Genomic DNA, 27294 nt, shown 5'->3' with positions numbered 1-27294 from the left:
AGACAATCTTTAGTGCACGTACACAAAGGTGTACACTTTGGCCTGGTCTACACTGGGAGGAATTGATCTAAGATACGCAACTTCAGCTATGAGAATAGCATAGCTGAAGTCGACATATCTTAGATCGACTTAGATTGACTTACTTCACGTCCTCGCAGCATGGGATCGACGGCCGCTGCTCCCCCGCCCTGGTGGAGTTCCGGAGTCAATGGGGAGCGCGTTCGGGGATCGATATATCACATCTAGACGAGACACGATACATCAATCCCTGATATATCAATCACTACCCGCCGATCCAGCAGGTAGTGTAGACATCGAGTTTCAGGAAGTGGTCAGTTGACTGATTTGGGTTGTCACCCAAAAGAAAGTCTGTGTGTTACTTATCACTAGATCTTTGCTCAGCTTTCAGTTCAGTTATTGTTCACAGTAGGAGTTGACTCTGCGAAGGTGAAGTGAAGGACAGACAGGACTATCGTCTTTTCCCAGAGCATTAGTGGGCAAGCTGAATTCTGGAAATAGAGACAATTAAAGGTACCTATATGAGATAGATACTTGATGTCAGCAGGACAACTCCCAGGTGGCTGGCGCAGGACCTCAGTCTTCTCCCTTCCAGATGCCTTCGGCTTTTGGAAAGCTATTTGCTGTTGGAGACAGACTGTTTTATCCCATTTCTGCTGGTCAAACTTGGTTCCTCATCCATTTCTAACTTTAATACCTTGTACTTGTTCTTACCTAAAATCTATCTCTTTGCACTTAAATAAGCTTGTTTTATTCTTTAATCAAAACTAATCTAGTATTGTGTTTAAACTGAATTGGTTGGTAACTCTAATTAAAGTAGCAAACTGTTGTATATTGACACCTTATGGGGCAACGGGCCTCTAATATCTGAACTGTCCAGGAGGGGGCTGGTCAGTGCAGAACACATGTATTTTGAGAAAATCTGGGAGTGGGAGTGTGTTGGGTCACCCTGCAAGTGGTAACTGAGACTGGTGGAAGCCGGAGTTTTGACTGGACTGTTGCTGGCAGGCTGCACTTAAATAAGCTTAAAAGGCTGACCAGGCCATTAAAAGTCCGGTTGGTGGCATAGGCAGGCTCCCTACCCAACTCTGTGCGGCTCCTCAGAAGCAGCGACATATCCCTTGTCTTCTAGGTGGAGGGCTCCATGTGCTGTCCCTGCCCCAAATGCTGGCTCCACAGTTCCTATTGGCCAGAAACCATGGCGAATGGGAGCTGCAGGGGCAGTGTCTACGGGTGGAGGCAGTGTACAGAGCCACCTGGCCACCCCTGCGCCTAGGAACCAAGGGACATGCTGGCCACTTCCCTGGAGCCACCTGAGGTAAGCGCCTTCTGGAGCCTGCACTCCTGAAGTTAGCCCTCACCGCCTCCTGCACTCCAAGATCCTTGGCCAGAGCCTGGATCCCCTTCCTGCACCCCAAACCCCTCATCCCCAGCCCCACCCCAGAGCCCGCACCCCCAGCTGGAGCCCTCACCCCCCCCACACACTGGAGCCCCCTCCCGCACCCTAAACCCCTAATTTCTGGCCCAACCTGGAGCCCGCACCCCCAGCCCAGAACCCATGCCCCCCCACACCCCAACATCCGGCCTCAGCCCAGAGCCCCCTCACACACTCCGAACCTGTCGGCCTCAACCCCCAGCTCAGAGCCCCCTCCTGCACCCCAACCCCTCATTCCCTGGCCCCACCCCAAAGCCTGCACCTCCAGTGGAGCCCTCACTCCCTCTCGCACCCCAACCCCCTACCACAGCCCAGTGAAAATGAGCGAATGAGTGAAGGTGGGGGAAATCGAACGATAGAGGATGGGGGATGGAGCGAGTGGGGACGAGGCCTCAGAGAAGAGGTCTGGCGAGGGTGTTTGGTTTTGTGAGATTAGAAAGTTGGCAACCCTACTGTATGGTGGTATTTACATATGTTCCAAACCCCACAGCTCTACCCAAACAGACATTGGCAAACAGGTCTGTCCTAAACTAAGGAATGTGTGATCTGCTTAATTTGAATTAATGCAGTAAACAGAGTAATTTAGCAGGGGGAGAAACAAAGAAAGCTAAAACAGGTGAGAAAGAGCCTGCAGGGAAAATCCTTCCACATAGACTCTTGGTCTCCTGGTGCCCAACAGGGACTGTTTTTCAAGAGGGGAGCTGAAACTGTAAAAAGGAGGGACAAACACCCCAAGATACCCCTTTCTCTCTTCCTGCTCATTGCATTCAGTGCACCTGAAAGGAAAACTTTAAGTAGTCATTGGACTTGGTGTGGGGAGGGAGGCAAAGTGTCCTGACCTGATAGTTTGGTCAGTAATCTGCTGAGCAAGTGGTGAAAAATGTGCTTGAATCTAATAAAGTTTAAGTTAGGCATTAGTAAACGCCTTATCTTTGTTTTTCTTGTAACCATTTCTGATTTTTATGCCTCATTACTTGTACTCACTTAAAATCTATCTCTTTGGAGTTCATAATCTTGTTTTACCATTTTATCTAATCCAGAGTGTTTACATTGCAGTGTTTGAATAACTATTTGAGATAATAAATTGGCATATTATTTCGTTAAAGGAGTAACAGACTTAAATTATGTGTGCTGTCTAGGAGAGGGCTGGGCAGGGCAGTACAGGGCATATATTTCTGGGGGGAAATCTGAAACTGGGGGTGTGTTGCGGTCACACTGCAGTATAACCAAGGCTGGTGAGAGTACAGTGTAATCCAAGTGTAGCCAGCAGGCTGCAATTACACACAGCCGTGTCGCTTTCCACAGCTCCTATTGGCCGGGAATGGCAAACTGCGGCCACTGGGAGTTGCAGGCGGCCGTGCAAATGTAAACAAACTGGCGGCCTGCGGGTTGCCCACCACTGGTCTGGACAGTACCCTGGTATGTCTCAGTCTCCTCCCCACTCTGTGTGTGTTCAGTAGGGGGTTTGTAGACCTCATTACATAGTCATAAGTCATGATTTTGGGGGGCTAATTACTATAATAACGTTTCTTCTTATCAGGTCCTATAGAACTGTGTATATTTTGATGAATCTGCTAGTGTGTATGTCTACCAATTCCATCTACAAGATAGAATACAAATCGCCCAAGTATATATCATAGGGCCTATACTGCTGACAGTCAGTGGAGATTTTCTTTTAGTTCAAGTAGTAGTGGCCAAGTTCATATTCACAATCAGATCAGAGAAGTACCTTTCTTTAGTTAGTTTTGACTTTTATTTCTTGTGAAATAATTAACCCCTTCTTCAGCTACTGGAGTTCCTTTTCCATCTATTGTATGGTCAGAAGGAGATGACGAAATGATTTCCCTACTGATTGTTTCCCTTTTGTTCACTGTAGCCAAGTTTCTATTTCCTTTTTTCATTTAAATATTTAACAAAACTCTGGGGTATTTGTGAGGTGGAAATTCTTGGTTTATCACGTCCATTGGCCTAGAAGAAACATTTCTTAATTTTGCTCTATTTCAGCCACGTTTTTGTCATTTTAATGATAAGTGACTATAACAAGCTGAGTGGAAAGGGGGATATAACGTGATTAAAACATTGTGAAAAGATTTTGTTTGTATTTTATTTTATTAAATATTCTACAGCGGGGGCAGGGGAAGGAATGCAGGTGGGGAGAGAGCAGGTGCAGCAGCTGGAAGATGCTTTTGCATCAACATGTGTCAGTGGTTTTGCCTTTGCAAAATAAATGTGTTTCTTTCAATTCCATTTAACTTAAAAAGAAACAAGACTGACAGTGTTTTTATAGTACATTAAGTGGGTATTAAGACCAAGCGATTTGTACTAAGACAGAGGAGTGGCGTTTTTTCTTTTCTATGGTTGAGCAGATTTGTTGGGGCTGGGGATGAAATGACAGTGACCATCATGCAAGATTCTTTTCCTTCTAGAGACATGGGTTCCAATCTTGCAAAGTGCTCCTGTTTGGTGTTTTTGTTTGTTTGTTTTGTTTTTAAGAACAAAAGTAGCATTTGTTTAAAGGGACACTCTCAATTAGTGTAAACCAAGATTAATTCCACCCCCCCTACCACAAAAAAAATCAAATCAGTGTGAAAGTATATAAACAAACACACATAGTGTTGCCAACACAATTTTTTCAAGAGTCTGGTGATGTTTTATGGTTTTCTCTAAATCCCAATTCCTGTAGCTATGTGAATACACTAAATCCCTGCTTACAGAATCTTACAGAGTTTTAGACCTTTTTTACAAAGACCAAGAAGTGATGTTCTGCCTTCACTTACCAATAACGATAGCGGTAGGAAAACATAATACTCCTGAGTTGACATACATTACTAGGCTCTTTATGTTGTGCTTATTTCATTAGGAGATGAATGAAAATAGCAGGGGAGGTTGCTTGTGACCAGCTGTACTCCATAGTCATCTGTTCCAGGGAACACTCCTTCCTAATGTAGTATTCTCCTAAACCAGGGGTATGTTTTCCCATGCACGCTCAACTACTTAGGTTACATCTACACCACCCGCCAGATCGGCGGGTGGCGATCGATCTATCAGGGATCAATTTATCACGTGTAGTGTAGACGCGGTAAATCGATCCCCAATCACTCTCCCGTTGACTGCTGAACTCCAGCAGTGCGAGAGGCAGAAGCAAAGTCAACGGGGGAGCTGCGGCCGTCGATCCAGCGCCGCGAGGATGCGAAGTAATTTTAATTCGATCTAAGATACATCGACTTCAGCTACACTATTCTCATAGCTGAAGTTGCGTATTTTAGAGCAATACCCCCCCAGTGTAGACCAGGCCTTAGTCTATACCTCCCAGGACACCTTCCACCTTTAAGGTAGTTTCTCCTTCCACCATTGTAAGGTAGTCTTCAAGTATGCACTCCATTCAAGTATGCCCACAAAATGGCCTTCCTCTTCTGATATACCTCACCCCTTACATGCATACTGCACGACACCCACTTCCATGGAACTCTCCACATTTGAGACATGGGTGAGGGGACTGACATCCCCTCTGCTGGGCTATATCTGCCCAGGGAGAGAAACATGGATGGCCTCCAGACCTCTGTTTGTGGTGAAGATACGTGGCTTTCACAGACTTTCTCCTCTCTAAAGGTGTAGAAGGGATCTAACAACCTTTCACACATTAATTGACCTCTCCCACAACTAAACAGCGCAAGTTGTTTTCTTCCATCAGCATTAATACAGAGGATGACAGGTAGACAGAATCACATCAATATTAGAAATAGTGCTTGCTATGACAGAAAGTAAATAGTCGTCACTGAGGGTTTGAGAACAGGTGTTGCAGAGCAGAATTATTATGATTTATATCATAATAAAGTCCTTGTCTCTCCGAGAGGCCCTAATCTGGGATTGGGATCCCATTATGCTAAGCACTGTACATACCTAATAATGACAGTTCATTCCTTTCTCAGCATACAATTGGAAACAACAGATGGATACAATGAAGATAGGGAGGCAGGGTGGGAGAAAGACAAGGTAACTGAAACAATCATGATTAATACAATAAGCAGCAGGGGTGGCACACCAGTTGTAGACTCAATCAGAAAAAAATGGGGTGAATTTCTGTTAAAAGAGCACTTCTGTAAGTGCCAGAGATTCTCACCTACAGCGGGTACATTTTCATCAGGCTTAGTGCAAGATCAAGTGTTTGTCAGAGGGCGGTCAGATGCAATGCTAAGAATACACACATCTCTATCACCAAAAGAAATGCACTGAACTAACTCTTCACTCAAGGGGATTAACAGGAGAGAACCTCTTACTTAACAAAACACACTTTATTCTGTTTTTTATGCCATAATTTAATTTTCGTAGTGTGCTGTAAAGTCCTGCTTGGGGTATCTGTTCTCAACATAAAACTTTGTCAAATTTCCATTAAGCTTTAGGTGAAAATTTAATGAGGCATGCACTTCAGATATTTCAAAACGAATACCATTTTATTATTAATGCACCAGAAAGTCAAAGATGTGAGTATGTACAATTATGGCCCGGTGTTCAGTCACAGTTAATCTTTTTTCAAATATATTTTAGATCATTAAAATGGTATTTTAGGGCATAAAAGGGGAATTATTTTACTGAATTTTGTCAGTAACAGAATACATTTTGGGCCACATTTGTTTATTGACTTTCTTTTGTTTGATCTGATCCTTGTAGAGGGTGACTTGAATAAACAGAAATGGCAACATATAGTAATACCGTCCTCCCTTTTTCTGTGCACTGGACCTGGATCAAAACAAACAACACAAAATAATTCCTGCACCACACACTCCTCTGTATTTAAAAATAATCAGGAAATATTAAAGTAAGAAATTAGGGATAAAATAATATGCTGTGGTTAGGAGGGTAAAAAAAGTCCCTCTTAGATTTTTCTTAATCTTTCCCAGTCCCTCTTAGATTTTTTGCACTTCCCCCTTCCCCCTATGATTCTTTATTCCAAGGACAGTGTGAAAGATTATGCTTGCACCTGGATGCATAAAGAATTTAATGGAAGGTGCTGTAGAAGTGTAATTATTCTATTCTCAAAATGGCAACTTTCCAAGGATGTTATAGCACTGTACAAACTCTAATGAATTAAGTCGCTCAACACTCCTGGAAAATAGGGACGAACTGTTATCCCCATTTGACAGATATGGAAACTGAGATACAAGGATGCTGTTATTTGTAAAAAGTATACAGCAAGTTAAACAACTAGGAAAAGAACCCACATTTGGATCATAATGGTGTAACAGGATGAAGTTCAATGTCCTGTGTTGTATGGAAGGTCAGACTAGATGATCTAATCATCTCTTCTGGCCTGAAAATCTTTACTTCTCATCAGGAATAAAGCAAATGATACAATTTATTGTTTGAGTTCATTTTTTTTAGTCAAGTTTTGATGTCTGTGGGAGTTTTGCTTGCCCAAAGGCTTTAGGATTTGGATTCCATAAGATACAGGGTTGAGCTTGCAAACTTTACTCATACTCAGCCAGTTAGCTCCACTAAAGCAAGTAGTTAGTATGCTGAATTCATGTGTGGACTGCAAATTGTTTTTAACATTAATTGGCTACATGGACCATATATTCTGCTCTTTGTTGCAACAGTATAAATTCATCACAACTCCATAGTTACTATGATTTGAGAGCAGAATATGGCCTGGCATCTGTAATTTTTGTCTTTAGTCATAGACTATCAGGGTTGGAAGGGACCTCAAGAGGTCATCTAGTATAACCCCCCTGCTCAAAGCAGAACCAATCCCCAGATAGATTTTTGCCCTAAATCTCTAAATGGCCCCTTCAAGGATTGAACTCACAACCCTGGGTTTAGCAGGCCAATGCGCAAACCACTGAGCTATCCCTTCCCTCCCTATAGATACTGTCCCATGAGAAGGGAGGGATTTTCAAAGGTTTTAAGGGATCTAAGTATCCAGTTCCCATTGAAACCCCATGAGATTTGGGCACCCAACTACATTAGGCTCCTTTTAAAATCCTAGCCTGAGTACCTAACTCTTATAAGATCCTTGGTAAATCCCATCCAGTACATGAAATTTCAAGTTGGGGTGTAGCATTTGAGATTAAAATTATGTTTTCCTTTTCCTCTATTTTCAGTAACTTCAGTGGTGTTCATTAGGTCTCATGAAGGGGTTTATACATTAAGCACTATTAGCATAATTAGAATAATGTGCCAGGAATTTGCTATTGCCACATCATAATGAAGGGTGTTGTGAAAAGAAACTTAGTAGAACAGCATTTACAGATCCTTTCTTCAGTGTGCCTTTGTTGGCAAAGTAATTACAACGTTAGGATTGGATGTCCATTTATAAAGTTTATATTTCTAGAACGTTGGTTGTCCTTCAGTGAGTTCATTTATTCAAACATCCCTTTCCCTTGTTCTTCATCATTTATCAGATATGTCGGAATACTTCTGACATGAATATATTTAAACAGTTTATTCCCATTCAAGTCATATTTAATTTGTAATTAATTGTGAGGTACTAGTCCTTTTTGTTATTGCATGTGCCTTTGTTTCAGTTGCTTACTACTTGTACATTTAAGTAAACATGGATATCCTCAAGGTGACATTTGTCCTTCATTTTCATTCTTGACCACCAAGTCACTCATTGCCTCTAGGCACATAGATTTTAGGGCTGGAAGAAACCATTATGATCATCTAGTCTGACCTGTTGCATTGCACATGCCATAGAATTTCACACAGTGGTTCCTGCATCAAGTATATCACTTCTGGTAGCACATATCTTTTAGAGAAAACATCCAATCTTGATTTAAAGACTTCTGGTGGAGAATGTGTCACATCCTTAGTGGGTGAGGGAATATCTTTTATTGGACCAACTTCTGTTGTTTTCGATTTCTTGCATGAGCTCCAGGTAGGTTTCCTGATTTTTTTTTTCCTTCCAGCATGTGGGAGCATGAGCTGATTTCTTGTCTGAGGTAGTTCCTTCTGGTATATGTGAGGTGCAAGACCCCAACGGTGGATTGGGCGCATAAAAGGACCTTGTAGTGCTCTGTGGCTGTGGAGGCGGATGAGGGCTGCAGCAGGAGGGAGGTCCCTGGTTCTCTTGGATTCCCTTGCCACTGGGTCAGGATTTTCCTCCTGTCAAGTCTCATGTGGTTACCACCCGAGCACCATTTCCCTACATGAAAAGATTTCACGCACTGGCCTCTGCCAAAGGGCTCACACCCATACAAAGCCCTGCAGCAATGAACGAGTGGTGGTGAAGACAGGCCCAGCGATCTCTGGGAGTCTTCAGTCACAAATCTGCATGGAGGCAGCAGCCATGTGACGGTCATCTTGTGCTTAGATGAAACAGAAGTGCATTTCGACAGCAGCAGCTGTGACAGAGCAGGGCTTTTCAGGATCCCTTCTGCTCACCCCAAATGCGGAGAGGGCTAAAAAAGGTGCCCCAAACATAGGCTGTCTCACACTTTTCCAATTAGATGGCTGCAGTCAGTGGTATCACTCAACAGTGCGGCCAAAATAAGAGATATAAGACAATGAATTTCTCCACCTGGAATGTCTGCATCCTTATGGACTCTCAGCACAGTGAATGCCCAGAAAGAAGAACTGCCACAATTGCCAGAGAATTGGCAAGACTCAACATTCACATTGCAGCCCTTAGTGAGACCCGCCGGGCCGATGGGGGTGGCTATACCTTCTTTTGGAAAGGAAAACCACCTGAAGAGAGAGCCGTTCATGGGATTGGCTTTGCCATCAAAAATAAGATCGCCATTCAGCTTTTGGAGCTTCCCGTGGGGATCAACGAGCGTCTCATAATTCTTCAGCTCAAGCTCAGCACACAACCAATATGCCACGGTCATCAGTGCATATGCCTCCTTCCCCTGGCCGAGGAACTTCTCCTCGAATCACAGTGTGGCTTCAGGCCATCTCGAGGCACAATGAACATGATCTTCGTGGCATGAGAGATTCAGGAGAAGTTCAGAGAGCAAAACCAGGAACTGTTCATGGCATTTATCAACCTAACCAAGGCCTTTGACTCTATCAATCATGATGTCCTATGGAAAGCATTTTGTAGGTTTTGGCTGTCCACAGAAATTAATTTCCATTATCAGACTACTCTATGATAGGATGACTGCCACCATTCTCTGCAACAGCTCAGAGACCGAACCATTCATCATTCGCACTGGTGTCAAGCAGGGCTGTATCTCCAACACTCTTCTCCATTTACCTTGCTGTGATCCTGATCCTCATTGGTAACTGCCTTCCTGACAGAATTGGGATTGAGTACTGTATGGATGGCCAACTCCTCAATCTCCGATGTCTCCAAACAAAATCTAAGTTCACAAGAATTGGCATCTCTGATTTTCAGTATGCAGATGACTGCGTCATCCTCATACACACAGAGGCCGACCTGCAAAGTGCCCTAAATCTTTTTGCAGATGCCTCTCTCTCTCAACATCGGGAAAATCAAGGTACCAGCCCTCACCTGCACAAACTACTCTTTGTACTCTACTAATCACCATCAGTGGAAAACTCCTGGAAAATGTGGACCATTTTCCATACCTTGGCAGCTAACTCTCCCAAACAGCCAGCATTGACACAGAAATCAAATACAGGATCCACTGTGTCAGCACATCCTTTGGAATACTGCTCAGAGGAGTCTTCAATGATAGGGATCTGCAAACAGGCACCAAGATCTTGGTTTACAAGGCAGTTGTTATCCTTACCCTTCTGTATGGGTGTGAGACTTGGGTAATCTACTGCTCAAGCTTCTGGAGGGTTCCGGCAGCGCTGCCTCAGGAGGATTCTCAGGATCATCTAGGAAAACCGACGTACTAACATCAGCATTCTCTTTGCAGCCAACATCAGCAGTGTAGAAGCACAGGTCATGAAACATCAACTCTGCTGGGCTGGTCACTGTGTACGTGTGCCTGACACATGCCTCCTGAAGCAACTACTCTTCTCTCAGTTAAGTCAGGGAAGAAGGGTTCATGGAGGGCAGTGGAAGCACTTCAAGGATGTACTTAAAAAACTCCTTAAATAGGGAGGCATCAACCCAACAAACTGGGAGGACTCGGCGCAGAATAGAACACAGTGGTGACACACCGTACACCAAGCCACAACCCACTTTGAGGAGAACAGACATGCTCAGGAGACAGATGGCACAACACTCGAGCCAACAATTATTGTCTCCTTCAAGATCACACCTGTCACTTCTGTGGGAAAATATGCAGGGCATGAAATGGGCTCCTCAACCACCTAAAAAACTCATCAATGAACTCCTTTGGCAGACATCATCCTCGCATCAAAGAAGAAAGAGATGTGAGGTACAGGAGATGGTTGCTGAGTTTTTCTTAAGTCCTTCTGCAGAGCTCTTTAGCATATTTGGAGTTGTAAGTAGCAGTCAGAAGTTGACCTAATAAAATATATCACCTCACCCACCTTCTCTTTCTAGTAGCCTTGGACCAACACAGCTACAAACCACTCACATATTTTGATAAGTTGTTCCAACAGTACTTAATGTCCCCACTGTTAAAAAAAAAAAAGCACCTTACTGTAGTCTGAATTTGTGTTATGAGTTAACAGCTAATTTAGACCCCATCATTTTATATATATAATTGAGATTGTTTTCCAATGTGCATTTCTTTGCATTTATCAACATTGAATTCCATCTGTCATTTTGTTGCCCAGTCATCCAGTTTTGTGAGATCCTTTTGTATCTCTTCACAGTCTGCTTGGGACTTAACTATCTTGAGGAGTTTTGCATCATTTGTAGATTTTTCCACCTTATTATTTGCTCCCTTTTCCAGATCATTTATGAATATGTTGAATAGGACTGGTCCCAATAAAGACCCCTGGGGGACACCACTATTTATCTCTCTCCATTCTGAAAACTGACCCATTTATTTCTACCCTTAGTTTCTGTTCTAACCAGTTACCAGTCCATGAGAGGACCTTCCCTCTTATCCCAGGACAGCTTACTTTGTTTAAGAGCCTTTGGTGAAGAACCTTGTCAAAGACTTTCTGAAAATCTAAGCACACTATATCCACTGGATCCCCCTTGTCCACATGTTTGTTGACCCCCTCAAAGAATTCTTTTAGATTGGTGAGGCATGATTTCCCTTTAAAAAATCATGTTGACTCTTCCCCAACAAATTATGGTCATATATGTGTCTGACAATTTTGTTCTTTACATAGTTTCAACCGGTTTGCCTGGTACTGTGGTCAGGTTTACCGCCCTGTAATTGCCAAGATCGCCTCTGGAGCCCTTTCTAAAAATTGGCATCACATTAGCTAGCCTCCAGTCATTTGGTACAGAAGCTGATTTAAATGATAGGTTACAAACTACAGTTAGTGTTTCTGCAATTTCACATTTGAGTTCCTTTGGAACTCTTGGGTGAATACCATCTGGTCGTGGTCTAGCTTCTGCTTCCAGCCACTGCACCTTGTTATGCCTTTGTCCAGTAGACTAAAAAGCTCCCTGCTATCAGAAATCTTCTTCATATGTAGAAACCTAGACTGTGATTCCTCTTACTGGGTGCCTACAACCCAGAGAGTGAACCACGGGCCCTATGGCTCTGGGATGATTTAGTTGGGGATTGGTCCTGCTTTGAGCAGGGGGTTGGACTAGATGACCTCCTGAGGTCCCTTCCAACCCTGATATTCTATGATTCTATTATTTGAATGGTGCTCTTTTACCCTCCACAGCATGGTTGTGCCTCCTCAGAGACATAACTGAGCATTACCTTGCTAGCTTCAGGACTCTACAAGCCCCCTCAGACTGAGAGTGTTTCTACTGTATGTTAGGCATACTATAGGTTCTTCTCTATAACAAAATATGCTAGCTTTTTGTAAAGGCCAATTATGGAACCTTGGAAAGCCTCTAGTATTTCCAGCACTGTCTGCAAAGGAAGGATACATGCAGATGTTTGTAGAATTTAATTCAATGCTAGTTTACTAACAGGATTTTTGTTAGTAATTTTGTAGAATTTGATTAGAGTGCATATTATTGATTCTTGATGGCTCCAACACCTTGTGACTGCATTATGGAGATCACCGGGAATAGCCAGCTGTCTTTTGGTGTTGTAAAACACTGCACACCAGCCTCAACCAGGCTGGATAAAACAGATACTTTTTTTTATCACAGAGTTTATTTGTAATCTCATCAAATATCTACCCTTATTCTGGATTTCCAGACTAGAAATAATGTGGTATGGGCAGGGATACAGCAGATTTTGCTGGCTTTTCTAGCTTGCTATAGAACCAGTTTCAGTGCATGGGAGTTTGGAAATTGCATAACAGTGGATCCAAGTTGCTCTTAGAGGTGAGTTCCTTGCAGGATGTCTCCTGGTAATAGGCAAATCATTATCATTGAGCCAAAAGGCATTTTGGTACATGGATTCTGAAAAATCTTCCAGTTTGTGAGGTTTAGCATATCCTAAGACCCCAATTAAACAAACATGATTTCACCTAGACTGTTTTTTCAGGTCATCAGTCTTTTGTTCCAGGGCATGTTGAGAATCCTTTATTAAGTCAGGAGTTTTCCTCCTCAAGCATCTTGCATTTGTCCCCTAGTGAAATAATCAGTTTTTCTGCTTCACTCACTCAACCTTTTTAATGTTAAATATTTTTTGTTTGTTCTCATAACAGTCATTTCCTCCTTTACTGCAACTATCTTTTTAGAGATTTTTCCTTTCCTATTACTTTCTCAAATGGCTTGCATTATGACTTCAAACGAGAGAGCTCAGGTTCCAGCTTGTCTCGTGAATCAGTTCACTGCAACTGTTCCCCCCTTCTGGGCTTCCAACCTCACAAAGTGTATTAACTTTTGCTGTCATTTTGGGAGAGATTTTGAAAGTTGGCTTGAGCTTTTTGATATGGCCAGGCTTGTGCTATTGCTTCCGATGTTCTTTGTAGCTGTATTTGCAGGATTTTGCTTTTACGTAAGCTTCCCCCCATTGACATCTGCTCAGCATGAGTCCATAAGAAATCAGTTAGAAATCCCATAGCTGAACCTTCACCCCTACATTACAAAAACATACTTGCATTTAGAGGATAAATCCTGTTCACTTTAGTCAAATGAAACTCCCATTTGCATCAATGAAATGAGCAGGATTTGGTCTTTAAAGAGGAAAGAATATATTTCTTATTTCTGTGCTTGGAGATATATGCATGTTGGCTCTCCTCACGTCAAGAAGTCAGGATCTCTGAGTAGAACACTTATGAGGCTATTGTTCTGTGCAGTTTGGTCTACTTTGTATGTTTTATTTTCAGAATTCTTGTGAAAGCCTTGCTCTGTATGGTAATGTAGGTCTTTTGCTCCTTGAATAACACCAGTGCTATATGTTGCTATTTTTTGTGTAATTTAAAAATCTGTGCAAAGCTAAACAATCCAGTCAGTTTGGCACTGTGCTTGCATTTCTCTATGCATCTGTTTGCTCTGGAATCCAGCATTGTGTTTAATGTCTGTTTTGCCATCTGATACTATTGTATCATCTCATTCATTCCTTACTGAACAAAGGTAACCATAGAATCCCAATAATTCTTTTCTTTTTTGATTCCTTTTACTACATGCCACCCTCATTTCATATCTGTACCACACAGACAATTTAATATGTGCTACAGGAGATTTTTTTTTAGGTGATTTACTTCTTTAGAAATTACTCTCTCAAAATTTAAAATTCTTTCATTAATGTAAGTGCAGAGTAATGGCTGCTAATCTAAATCCAGCTTTTCATTGTAGGGGTGAGTCTGCTATATCATAAACTGTATACTGGCTTTGTCTGTTTTAAGACCTATGCAGACTCTGGAAATATTTTCCTTTTTAATGTTTTATTTACTAAATTGCTGTTTGCTCTCTTTTATTCATTTTCAGATGGAAACTACAGACAGAACCGATCGAACCTTACATCACTGTTAGTGCAACCCATATCTGCACTGCTAGTCAAAAGACTTGTTTCTTTACCTGAGGACAGAAGCAAAAGTGATGGGTGTATCCCTCTCAAACTGCCTGTGACAGGTGATGATGGTTTCTGTTCATTATGGAATGGTCCTTAAGCACTTCAAATACATTCTGGGTAATTGGGTATAATTGAGGGTTTGTCTGATTGTAGGTATGTTCTGCTAGCAGCCTTTTAAGAACAGGCTATGAAAAGGCCCATAAATTACACTCTAAAGATCTGCTAAGTTGAGGCTGAGTGAAAACAAAATGCTGTGAAGTACTATAAAAGAGACATTTTTAAAATAAGGCATTTTGTGCATTAGCTTCAGAAACCATATTCGCATTGCTTCCAAGTTTCAGCTTCAGCAAACACGGCATCTGCCGAGATTCAGTTTTTATAAGTCACATTTCAGGAGTATGAAGTCTCTTAGTACAAGGCATTAAACTTTAATTCCTGCTATTGACTAGAAAATCCCTCTGACTTTATGCATCATCACCCTGGAGATGTTGCTAGTGATGCAGTGCAGTTTGTTAGGCCTTGTTGGAGCATTTAAACTACCATATTAATGCGATGGGTTGTGTCTTATTTCTGCCTCCAGCACATACGTAGTATTTCTAAATGGTGATCCATCTTTCATATTATTTAGTTTGTATCTGTTTGCTAGAAAATAAACATCACTAATGTGTATTTGTTTCCGTATCTAAGGGGACCTTTTCCGTATGTCTTACCTGGAGATGGCTGCATTCTGACAACAAAAGCAATAGAAAGGAATGTGTTGAGTAGGGCTGGGAGAAAAGGGAGAATGCATTCAGAATGCCTCTACAAAGATCATACCCATGCAGATTGTTGCTTTAACAAACTGATTACTGATTTGAGAAAAATAGTAAATTATATTCTGCCAGAAAGGATGCTGCATAGAGATTAAATGAAGGAATAAGCATAGAGAATTTTGCAGGAGAACTGCATGTTTCAAACAGAAATACTCCCTTGATCTTTATTTTGTGTTCGCCTATCTTTTGTAAGAGGATAAATACAGTGGGTCCACACATTGTATTGTCTCATCTATTTAACCCAGTCCATTTGCAGTATTGTTTGTATATGTAGGTATTGTGGCCATTGTAAGTAATGGGTTCTGTTAAAGTATTGATTACTGAAACCTCAAATAGTAAATACCAACTGAGTAGATTAAAGCAGGTTGCCTGACCAAAGAAAACAACAACACATTGAAGAGACGCAATTGCTGACCCACTCTGGGGCCACAAGACTACTATTCCTATCGGGCCGAGGTGGTTCAAAGTGTATAGATTTCTTATATTCCCCCCTTTTTATTTTATATTACAGTTTGTGGTAAATGTGTAACTTATTATTGTCTTATTACTATCAAATGACTACCTTGTGATTAATTATCTAGGCAGTTACATTTAACACACACCAATGTTCCAGTGTATAAAAGATCACAACAATTTTGACCAACAAAGACAATAACATTTCTTAATTAATCACTGTTATTTTTTCCCCTTTGCAGTTGGAACATTTTATGCTTTTGAAAGACTTACTCCTTTCTCATAGTTTTTCTTATACTCTTATAACTTGTTATTCAAGTACAGTAGTTAGTGCTGATTACAAGCATATATGTTTGTGACTGCAAAAATAAGTCTGCAAAAATAAGTCATGACCTTTAGATATATTTTTCACTCTATAAGCAATGTAAAATTTGCTCGCTATCATTTTTTATTATTTTTCTTAGCCTAATTTTGCAAACCTTCATGATAATTTTGATTAACAATTTTTTTAACCTAACTTACAGCTTTAGGTCTATATGTTAACAACATCCTTTAAAAAAGCTTGGCCAATTTCCTTTGTAAATAAATAACATTAACACAGTATTCCCTGCACTATCTATAGGTGATAAACAATTACTATAGTAAAAAGCAAACTTTTTACTAATGTGTGTGTAGTTGTATCAGTTGTTTACCACTTTAAGGAAGTTATTGTGGAATAAGGATATAATAAAACAAGAACATAAAAAGGTTGGTTAAGTTTATGACCACTCTTAGCATTTGTACTTACACGTACTAAGAATGAAGGCAGTGAGATCTCAAGGCAGTGAGACCTCATGCTTCTGGACATAAAGTGATTACTGCTGAGGTTAGGAAGGAATATTTTCCTCTGTGCAGACTTGACTAGGTGGTTTTTATAGAGGGACTTCATCTTCCCCAAAGGCATCAAGGGTGCGGGAAGTGCCAGAAGCAGTGTAACAAAATGTAAGGCAATGTGATCAGCAAGTGGAGAAGTAGTTAAAGAACTTTCCCTTCAGAAGGAAGAAGTGCCTGTCCATCCCAGATGAGATGTGTGAGCTCTCTAGCTTAGAGGGAACGCTAACAGCTGAGCTGCCTTCGGGAAGCAAGCAAGCCTTAAAAGTGTGTTTGGGCTGGGCAACCTTTGTTCTAGAGAGGGACAGGATCTGCCCTGCTTCCAGCTCTACAAGACTTCTGCTTTCAGGGTCCAGGGCAGAATCATCCTAAGGATAGGCACTCAGCTTTGTTTGCCTGGTAGCCTCGGGATTGGGTGATTGATTGTTTATTTCAGTTTGTTGTATTTTACTGGGACACCAGGAGTTGCATATTTTCTGGGAGTCAAGGGCTTGTCAGACTCTATGCCTAGGAAAAATCTGGCCATGGTTCATCTTAGCTTGGACTGGAAGGGAACAGCTTATGTCTGATTCCAAATAGAATCTAAAGTTACCAAGATGGATCATTCTTGGATTTTAACTAAGAGAGTCTCTTATAACAACTTCACATAAAGCTAAAGAATGTGTCATGCTTTCATGTATTGGACACACAGTCCTTGAGACCCTATGATCCTTGCTGACGATTTGTTGGAATGAATCAAAGATTTGAGCTGGTATGTATCTATGTACTATTTAACCTATTTTAAAAATTTGCCTGCTGAGCAGAATGATACATATTAGAAGGCTGATACTTCAGACTCCCAGTTGATCCTAAGAAAGCATAAGAAATATTTCACTTCTGATGTAGAACTCATCACTTAGATGTCAAAAGAGATGAATGAGCAATTCAGACAACTGGGTGGCTTAAAATTTGTTGGGATAAAATGCTCATCATTCTCTTGTCAGTATGTTTCAAAAAGCTGTAAAAATCAGTAATGATTAAGCATTTATATAGAGTTTTCTTATGTTGCTTCCTTTTCCCCCCAGCCCCGCAGTTTTCAAGTGATGTAATGTGACAAAGGGGTTGGGAGGATCGGGAGGGAAACATCTCAGGCATACTAAATAGTTACAAGCTATGAAATAAACTGTAGGGATAAAAGTTTGCCCTATATTTTGTTTTGCGTTTTGTTTACTGCTGTACAACCTCATTAATCCAGACATTTTATAACCCCCTCCCACCTCCCCAAGAATAAAGTAAAAATAAAAATATTGTGGTCTCACCCTGCATCTTAGCAAAGATTTAAGAGTAGTGTATTGTAGTGAGGTCTCATAATACTATGGACCTTATTTTTACAGAATATATTATGGCATATTTACTAGAACTTTATGAAGTATTATCATAAAACTAAAATACACTTATCAACGTAAACAAAGTATGTTTTGTGTTGCAGAAACCTTTCTTTGTTATTGTTCATTCACTTACTTACCAATTCATGAATTTCAATCATTTAAATTGGATCTCTGAGTTATTAATGCCTATTAGTGAGTTTCTGATGTACTTTTATCTGTGAAGGTATCCCGCATGTGAAATACTTCTGAATCTGAGCAATTCTATCTTTTACAGCTGTATCTACAAGGAACATTCTAATTACTTATTAGCACTATTTTTTGGAGGTTTAGTGATGAAGGTGGGTTAATATTCAAGCCTTACAAGCACTTGAGACCTGTATTTAAAATTTTGCCTTGGGTCATAAGTGAAAATGAGGTTTGTGGAGTTGTGTTAATGCAGGATGCTGGATGCACACCACAAAGTTGCTATGTTAATATGGCTCCGTTTGGTATATTTCACAGCCTCTGTTCAAGGCTATTCTAGGACTTGTATATCAGGGAGGTTGAATCAAGAATTTGACTTTTACAATGAGAGAGCTATTTGGGGAGGTTTGCATTTAGCAGTACTTCACTTTGTTTGGTTACTGGTGTTAGTTCTTTACCATCACGAGCATCAAATCCACAGATGTGGTAAGCTGCCTTTCTCACATGCTGAATGCATTTGGACTACTTTGATCTATTTAATGGCAGTCTGGATTTACTGTTATAAAAATGCTTATGTGGTTTGTTCTCATAAAAGATACAAATTGTTTAAAAGATTCATCTGCTTGCTTTTAGCAATTACTGTACAGGTTCTGACTCTAGTAGTCATAGCCCTAACATTATATTACTGTACGTAGGATGTAAGTCTTTTTTGGTTGTTGTTTCTAAAAATGTATTCATCACATGTGTCTCTGGGCATGTGTACGGGTCTTAAAAGCAAGACAAAATTCATTAATGTTACCTCAGAACACTCCAGCAAGAGGAAGAGAGATTTAACTCCTATCCTATGACAACACTCTCCTATTCTTTGGCGAACTTCTTGATGTGTTTAATACGGAGAACATCAGCCCATACACCTTGTACTGTAGCTTTATTATGGACCCTTTTGCCACTGAAGTTATAAATAATGTTTAAATTGTGGATGCTTTCATCATTACACCAAAACATGTGCTGCTTTTTATTTTATTTTTTTTAATTTGACGGTAACTGGAGAAAATTTGCTCTGTTCTCCTGCAGAGCAGTAATAAATCCAGGATGTTATGACCATGTATCACCGTATTTCCTCCAAGGCCTGCTCTACAGAGATTTTGTACCACTTTAACTTTGGTTAGAGGGATTGATTTTTTTTACAAAAGAGTTAAATTGATACAGTCCCTGTCTGGATGCAGTTATACGGGCATTAAGGTGCCTTGTATCATTATAGCTTATTCCCCTACATTTACTGGAATAAGCTGTAATGGGGTAAGCACTGTTATATCAGTATAACTGTCCACATGAAGAAGTGGGGAGGGGTATATTTCTTAACTATAGCAGAACAGTTAAAACTTCACACTTTGTGTGTGTAGACAGAGCCTCAAGAATCTTTAGATGTTATACAAACATTGACTTAATAAACTTCATAACATCCCTTGCACTGAGGTAGACTTGTTTATATCCATTTGTACAGAATGGTAAGCAAAAGCACTGATAGGTTAAAGAACTTGAACAAGACCAAATGGTGTGTTCATAAGAGAACCAGGAATAGAAAGACTTCTAGTACCATGTTATAACCAGTAACCCATACTCAGGCCAAAATGTTTGTAGTCTGGGTAGAATCACTTCATGTTTTATAACCACTCTTATATCTACAAAATGTAATTACTGATCATTACTGAATCTCCTTAATTACTGTAATACCAAACTTTATTATAATCTGCAAGCAAATCACACCAACCAGTGGCAAGGGAGAGGTAAAACATACCTGTAACTGAAAATGACTGAATGCAACCAAAGAGGTTTTGTGGCAAATTTTTAATAATTTCTTTTAATAAATATTTTTAAAAATATTGAACCTGTTTCATCTTAGATTCACACCATTCCACTGCCAAATGGTCATTCTGTTGTGATTTACATTCAGACCTCATTTGTGAAATTTGAATAATGAATCACACATATATATCCTCTCAGTCAGCAGTAGAATGGAGCACTGTGATACTGTTATATGTGTTTCTTCTTCAGAGCTTGCTGAAAGAAAGCTCTGAAGAATATTGTTGACCGTGCCATCAGTCAATTATATCAATATGCAAACAACCTTGTCATTTCTTGACATAGTACATGAGCATTATGTTATAAATCCAGAAGAACAAATGGAGGAAAATGCCACAAGGGAGCTTGGTGATGTATGTAACCATGTCTAGATGGCACAAGTATACTTAGGTGTTGCTGCCCTGTGACTATTTGAAATGGAAGCCTTATCTTAATCTTAAACTGTATGCTGCCAATATTCATTCTTAATCATCATGTTATAGCATTTTCTTGTAGTATATCTTTCTTTCTATTCTTCCTCAAAGATCACCCTTGCAGGCTTCATAGTTATAAGAGACCAAGACATATTAGTTGTATTCTCTCCCCCCACTCCAAAAAAGCTTTCGTCGTTGAGTTTTTATCCCAAAAGAGGAGAATACTTATTCTTCTGGGTTGGTAGGTCACAAAACAGCAGCCTGGGTCTCTCGGAAAAAATAACATCTTTACTTCTGCCAAATAGAGTGGGATATAGCAAAATTTATCTATGAAATATGGATTGTTTTGAAGTTCACAGTTGTCTCAGATATTCATTGGGATACATCTGCTCCATACCAGATCAGGTCTGCCCCCTTTAGAGCCAATTTTAAGTAATGAGTTCCAGACATTCTTTACACTCAGAAACCTTTCGTATAAATAGTTTTATTGCTGATCTCTTTAGTCTAGGTCCACAGGATTCAATCAAGTAGTGAAAAAAATAATTATGAAAGTCTTTAGACCAAGCCAGGTATTATGAATATACAAGTTAATAGAAGAATGGTTTCGATATTGGACAATATTAGTTTGCTAATCAATCAAAGACTACTGAGAAAATAATTAGGGATGTTTCAGATTTGAAAAAGAGACTGAATTTAGATGATCAGTCACTTGCATGAGTAAAGAGAGTGAAAGGAAGCTTTTTATTGCAGGAACCTCAATTCATCTCTTCTTCTATGTCAAAGATGTTTACAGTATACTTAGCATTTTGTACATTGCAATATATTCAGTATCAATTTTCTGCATATGCCATTTGATATACTCTTATGCAAGAATTATGTTTTTTCAGAGATGCAATGCAGTGCATAAATAAAAAAATGTTTTGCTGACTTGTTGACCAGCATCAAGATCCAATTTTAGATGAAACAGGCATGTTTCCTTGTTTATAACGACACATATTTGAAATTATGCTGAGCACTTTTGTCTTTATTTGTGTGATGGGTAACCATGGTCAGAACAAATGGTTATGTATATTAGCTAGGTAACAATTAGCAGGTTTCAAGTCAAGAGAACGTTAAAAGAAAAAAACATAAAAAATATTAATGATATTGATAAATCACTTTCTTTTCTTTTACTTCTGAAGTATTTTTATGGCTTAGATAAACTTAAAGTGTATTTCAAGCAGTATTAAGCTAAAATCTTCTTATAGCTTGCCAGAGAATTTAGGGAAAAGAGATAATGTTGTCAAGACCTTTAAAGTCTTTCATCAGACGTGTAGCATCAGGAACCGAGATTTGTTGTCAGAACTGTTTAAAGAAAATTAGATTTTACTTTTTTCTGTATATGCCATGGAAACCCCCTTGAGCCTTTTTGTCAGGTGTACTAAGCCTTTAAGCCTAAGCCACTTTAAACTGGAGTACTGTACAGTATGTCTATTCATTTTATTATCTGATTCCAGAACATCTCACTTGCCAGAAGAAAATGTTGTGTTGCTTTGTTGTCAATTCAAGTCTCAGTAGCCAGTGTTGATTAAGACACTGACTCAGAAAAGCACTTAAGCACATGGTTAAGTCTAGTTGTCTTGTGGGGCTTAGCATGTGTTTAAGCTTTTTTAAATTGAGGCCTAATAAAACATACCACTATTAAATGCTGTAGGATTAGAACAAAGAAGTCAAATCAGCTTTGGCTTGAAAATGCTTTAAAAAAGAGTGAGCAGTTCAGCTCTAGAATGGTTTTCTATCCAAAATTGGGTCTTGGGAATAATTTGTAGAGCATATACCAGAAAGCATTTTCAAGTTGTTTTTTATAAAAGACAATGCTGGGAATTCTTTGGATTCATTATTGTGCAAAGCTAGAAATTCTAGTTGAAATTCCAGGTTACAATTTGAGGTTTTTACAAAGCATATAAAGCAACCAAAGCATTCTCCTTCAGGAGTGTCAGTGACACATATGGCAAAAATGTCAGAAGGATAAGGTTAATCAGAACACTAACCTTAACATCGGTATGAGACAAGACTCACCATGGAAATTATCAGTGGTGATTATATACTAATAGGATCTGAATTTTCTATTGAACTGCACTCATAACTTCCACTGACTTCCACTTCGGCATTTCCATTGCACTCTGTGGCAGAGCCAAAGTCCTTATTAAGTTCTTACTGAGTTCTTACACGATGGCATATCCATTGATGATACTGAACATTTTGCCTGAATAAGGCATTGAGTAATAATTTGAAGTTATGACCTGTCATTTATTTTTTTTTTAACTGTTTTCCTAAAAGCAAAGGAAGAATCTCGGCATTGTTGTACCTGCTTCGATCATTAACTGGCCATCCATTTCTGAGGTCTAGGAAATGAATGAAACTGAAATGGTTTTAGTCTGAATATAATTTTAAAATCAACTCATTACAAAAGTATCAGAGAATGAACTTGAACTTGAAAATCTTTCTGATAAAGACAGACACAAGTTAGTTTTATTTTACATATTCCAATGCACTCATCATTTAAACACTCCAGACAGCTCAGGGAGCAAGACTTGAAAACAAAATGTTTAAGAAAATACAACACTGGAAGGATAATAGTCTGTGAGCTTAAGAACAAAACAATCTTTCCACAGAACATTTTATTTTGGTTCAGTCAGTTTTCAGATAAGGATGTTGATACTGATTTTGGCTCAATTATGCCATTAAGATGCAACTCCAAACATCATGGAGCTCCTTAAGAGACTAGAATTGACAGCCCGTATAGGGATGAGAGTTGGATGTGTCCTCCTCTAGTGGTGACTGGGCCATATGCAGAGGTTGATGAGGCTACTATAAGCTGAGCTTTGCATCAGGCTCTGTATGATATGAATTGTAAAGCACTTTTCTTAGCAAATATCTTGAAAGTTTCATTTAAGAAGCTGAGTCTTTCAGCTCAGTCAGTAGAGGCTCATGTGTTTGGAATCTAGAAGTCCCTCATTCAGTCCCCACTGTTGAGGTACCAACCAGGGTTGTAGTGTTACCTGAGTGTGGGAGATAGGATAGTTACCTTTTTTTGTCTGCAATCTATGTAGTTTAGTAAGTGTAAAATATATTCTTCTCTTTCTGTGGGTAGAAGGAAAGAAGGGAAATTGATGGCCTACAGGATTCTGTGGCTTGATAAATGCTGATTTAAAATGTTCGCATTTTTTGTTTTTATCTCAACAGAAAAGATAATAATCAGTCTAAATGTTCAGACAGTCCCAACATACAAGACAATTTCTAACGTTATTGGGTATTTAAAAGGATCTACATTTCCCGGTAAGTAGGCCTCTATGACTTCTATTATTACGTTTATTATTATTAATTATGTGTACAACAGTAATCCTAGGGACTGCAATCAAGTATCATGTTCCTTTTGTGCTATGTGCTGTACAAATATTCAATTTAAAAGGCTATTATAGCTCCAAATACTTTGATTTATGCAACAGGAGGATTAAATAGAGAATTGGTTAAAAAGCAAGGAGAGATGGTACCAGTACAATGAGCATGTTTTTGCACAATAAACAATAATTGTCTTTATAAACATTCATGATATTACTGTTTTGTCATTTATGTTAAGTAAATGTCTTAGGATTTCAAATTCTAGAAACTACTTTATTTGACTTGTTCTATGTAAACAGTCTATTTGACCTTAGCAAAGGCTTAATTCTTCTTAAGTGTGGCCTATTGTTACATTATATTTTTAATTATATATTGGCTAGTATTGCAGGAAGCAGGTGCAGTGCATCAATCAAAATACTGGAAGTCCACGGTTTTTCTTATGTTAGTGGCTAATTCATTTGCAAATAGAATGAATTATTTTTTTAAGAAGTAATTGAATGCAAGAATCTCACTGTGTGTGATTTGTATATGTAGCAGTGGATTGTACTGTGGCTCGATTGTGGACATATTGCTAATAGAAAATAAGACCTAGAACAATCTTTAGCCATGTAATCCAGGAACTAGAACCTACTGTGTTTATAGTGGAGATGATGGGCATGCAAACCTTTGCAGTTTTACCTTTGATAAAATTTAAGACCCAGTTCTGCAGCCTTCTTTATGTTAAGTAGTAGCCTATACCATGAATATTCACGTTGATATCACTCTCGGAATAAGATACTATTCAACATGAATAAGGGTGGCAGAATCAGGCCCTAATAGCAACTGTGACAACAAAACACACTCAGCTCACAAAATTTCACTCAGCTCTAATACTAGTAGTAAAGAGTGCAGTCGTGGAGACATCATATGCACTTCGGTAATACAGAGAATAAATAAATAATAATAGTAATAGGAGCTCGTCAGGATCAGCATGAGTAGAACATGAGTGGAATCTCCCCATGGTATCTCTTTGGCTGGAAGGAGGGAGGGCTACTTGAGCCGGTAGTGAAAGCTGTTGTCTGATTGCTGTTTACCAGCATGTGGCAGAGCATTGGTGGTCTCAGTCCAATTCCTAATGGACAAATGGAATCATTCCCCAAACCATCATCAAAATTCCCCGGGTTAGCACTCTTGTTGGCAGTCTCTGCAGAGAGATTGCTGATTTAACTACTCTGTCACAAGAGGTTGTCCATTAAGGACAGGTTTGAGGCACTGAGGTGGGGTAATAGGGAAAGCTTTCATTATCTTGTCTGTCAGTGAAATAATGTCTGCAGCCTGCAGCACTCTCAATGCAGCACCTTTCGCCAGAACAAAGTCCATTTTATAAAAAATTGAGAACAATTGCTATTTGAGTATTTAATTTCAGTTAGAGGTTTTATTCCACAAGAACTTGTAATTGATGTTCTCATTTGCTGCATATTTGCAAATGGCTACCTTGGAAAAATAGCTATGGTTGAACAGTAGAAAATGGATGTTTAGAAAAAATCTGTCTACCAACTGAATTGCAAATTAAAAATAGAATAACAAACAAATAAGAAACAAGCATGTATTCACCCCTAACATCAACTTCCCACAGTGCATCTTGTAATACTTTAATCAACTTCAGTAGTTTGCGTAACACATGAAACTTAATGATAATATATGTAGGTACTTAAGCACTTCCTAATTTTAAGAACATGTAGTCACACTGAAATCAATGGGACTCCTAGCTGGTATTGTAGCTGTATCCCTCCCTACTTGATGTTTTCCTGGCACATTTGTTACATTGGCATTTTGATGTGGTTCTTTTTAGTTTTATGTGTACACGCTATTCTCCCTGGTGCTCCTATGAGTAAAGAGGGAATGCCAAATTGATCCCTGGTGTAATTACACTGAAGACCAAGGAGCTGCATCAGGGATGGATTTTACTCCATAAAGGCTTCCAATTCTCAAGCCATCTGTTTTGATTTTTAGTTTGAGAAGTATTATAGAAAGAGTTTAAAAATTCTCCCAGAGCATTTGAAATCCAGCCATAATGTTAAAGGAATAAGGGAAAGCATAAATGCGTAGGTTCTTTGCAGGCACTGTGGGGAATTTTAAAAAGTAATCAAATGTATGTGGGTTTTATAGACTGCAAACAGCAAATGGTCTGCAATATGTACAAAAGGGAGGTGTAACTGACAGAGGAAAACACTGTACGAAGTCACCTGTATTTCACATTTTCCACGCTGCCCAGTCCTTGCCTATCCTGCCTAAATCCTAACTCTCCACAGTACTTGGTGGTTCTTCCTACTCCACTTGGGACCCACAGTTCTTATTTCTCTTTCCTCTCATCATGCTGTCTCAGTTTCCTTGCCTACTCCAGCAGATGATTGGCAAGAGAAGCTGCTGCTGCTGCCTATCTGCTACTCTGCTGTATGGGTGACTGCTATCCCTCATGTGCTGCTCCTGCAGCCAGCTGCCTCTGGGGGCTTCTGTGTGTGTTCAGGTGAGAGGGGTGTGGGCAGGTAAGTAGCTTCAAAAGAGCCATCTGCTGCTGTCCATGCTCCTCTCCATCAGCAGGAACTTCCTGGAGTGAAGATGGCATTTGGCAGCTTTCTCAACCACCTACTGTTTCTCTGCCATCTCCTGTAAGGTCTCTTTCTATCTTTCTGCCATCCCTTTCTTCCATAGACCATTCAGAGAGGGTGGTGAAAGGTAGTCTTTGCATCCCGACTAATCTCGGGTGACCAGATGTCCCGATTTTATAGGGACAGTCCCAATATTTGGGACATTGCTTTATATAGGCGCCTGTTACCCCCCACCCCATGTCCCGATTTTTCACACTTGCTGTCTGGTTACCCTACACTAATCCCGCTGTTATAGCTAAGGTGACCAGTCAGCAAATGTGAAAAATCAGGATGGGGGTGGGGGGTGATAGGAGCCTATATAAGAAAAAGACCCAAAAATTGGGACTGTCCCTATAAAATCAGGACATCTGGTTACCCTAGTTATAGAAGTGGTTCCTGCAGGAACTTGTGGGTCCCTAAGGAATACAGAAGGTGAAATTTACATCCATGAATGCCCTGTCTCCACATGAGGGATGATATCCTCATGCTGGTTTAAAATGTTAGGTCTTCCCATTGCCATTGCATTATATTAATAAGTTTTTTCCTGACATAGGATACAGAAATCTAATTATATTAGTTATATTTCTCATTATATTCAATTATGTATGCTTAGATTTAATTTTTGCTGACAAGCTGTACAGTTTTGTTTTAATGATTCTGTCAGTACCACCCAGTGAAACTGTAATCTAAGAAATAGTTGCCTTTACAAATAGATTTTCATTTTTATATATGTTTAAAAACACTTGCAAACAGCCATGCAATATGATTAAAAAGTGCTTATGTTGCGGATACATTGCAGCAACCTCTTCAGTAAAACATGATACCGCATTATTGTACTCTACTTAAACAATGTCCCTGGGTATTACATTGACCAAAACTCTGGTAAAAAACCCACTTTGATGGAGAGGAGTTTTATAATTAGAGAGCACATGTCAAATTCAAAAGT

At 39.7% G+C, this 27294-nt stretch overlaps 1 protein-coding gene across 1 annotated transcript in view; it reads left to right on the top strand.

The window, feature by feature from the left end:
• Positions 1-27294, top strand: part of NAALADL2 (N-acetylated alpha-linked acidic dipeptidase like 2) — a 651889-nt gene that overhangs the window by 398281 nt on the left and 226314 nt on the right. The window contains exons 6-7 of the mRNA XM_039489638.1: positions 14295-14438; positions 23566-23658. Of these exons, the coding sequence (XP_039345572.1) occupies positions 14295-14438; positions 23566-23658 (237 nt within the window). The remainder of the gene's footprint in view (positions 1-14294; positions 14439-23565; positions 23659-27294) is intronic.

This window comes from Mauremys reevesii, linkage group 9 (assembly GCF_016161935.1).
Source record: "Mauremys reevesii isolate NIE-2019 linkage group 9, ASM1616193v1, whole genome shotgun sequence".
Lineage (NCBI taxonomy): Eukaryota > Metazoa > Chordata > Testudines > Geoemydidae > Mauremys > Mauremys reevesii.
The sequence above is the reverse complement of the archived record's forward strand: the minus strand, read 5'-3'. Positions and strand labels throughout refer to the sequence as shown.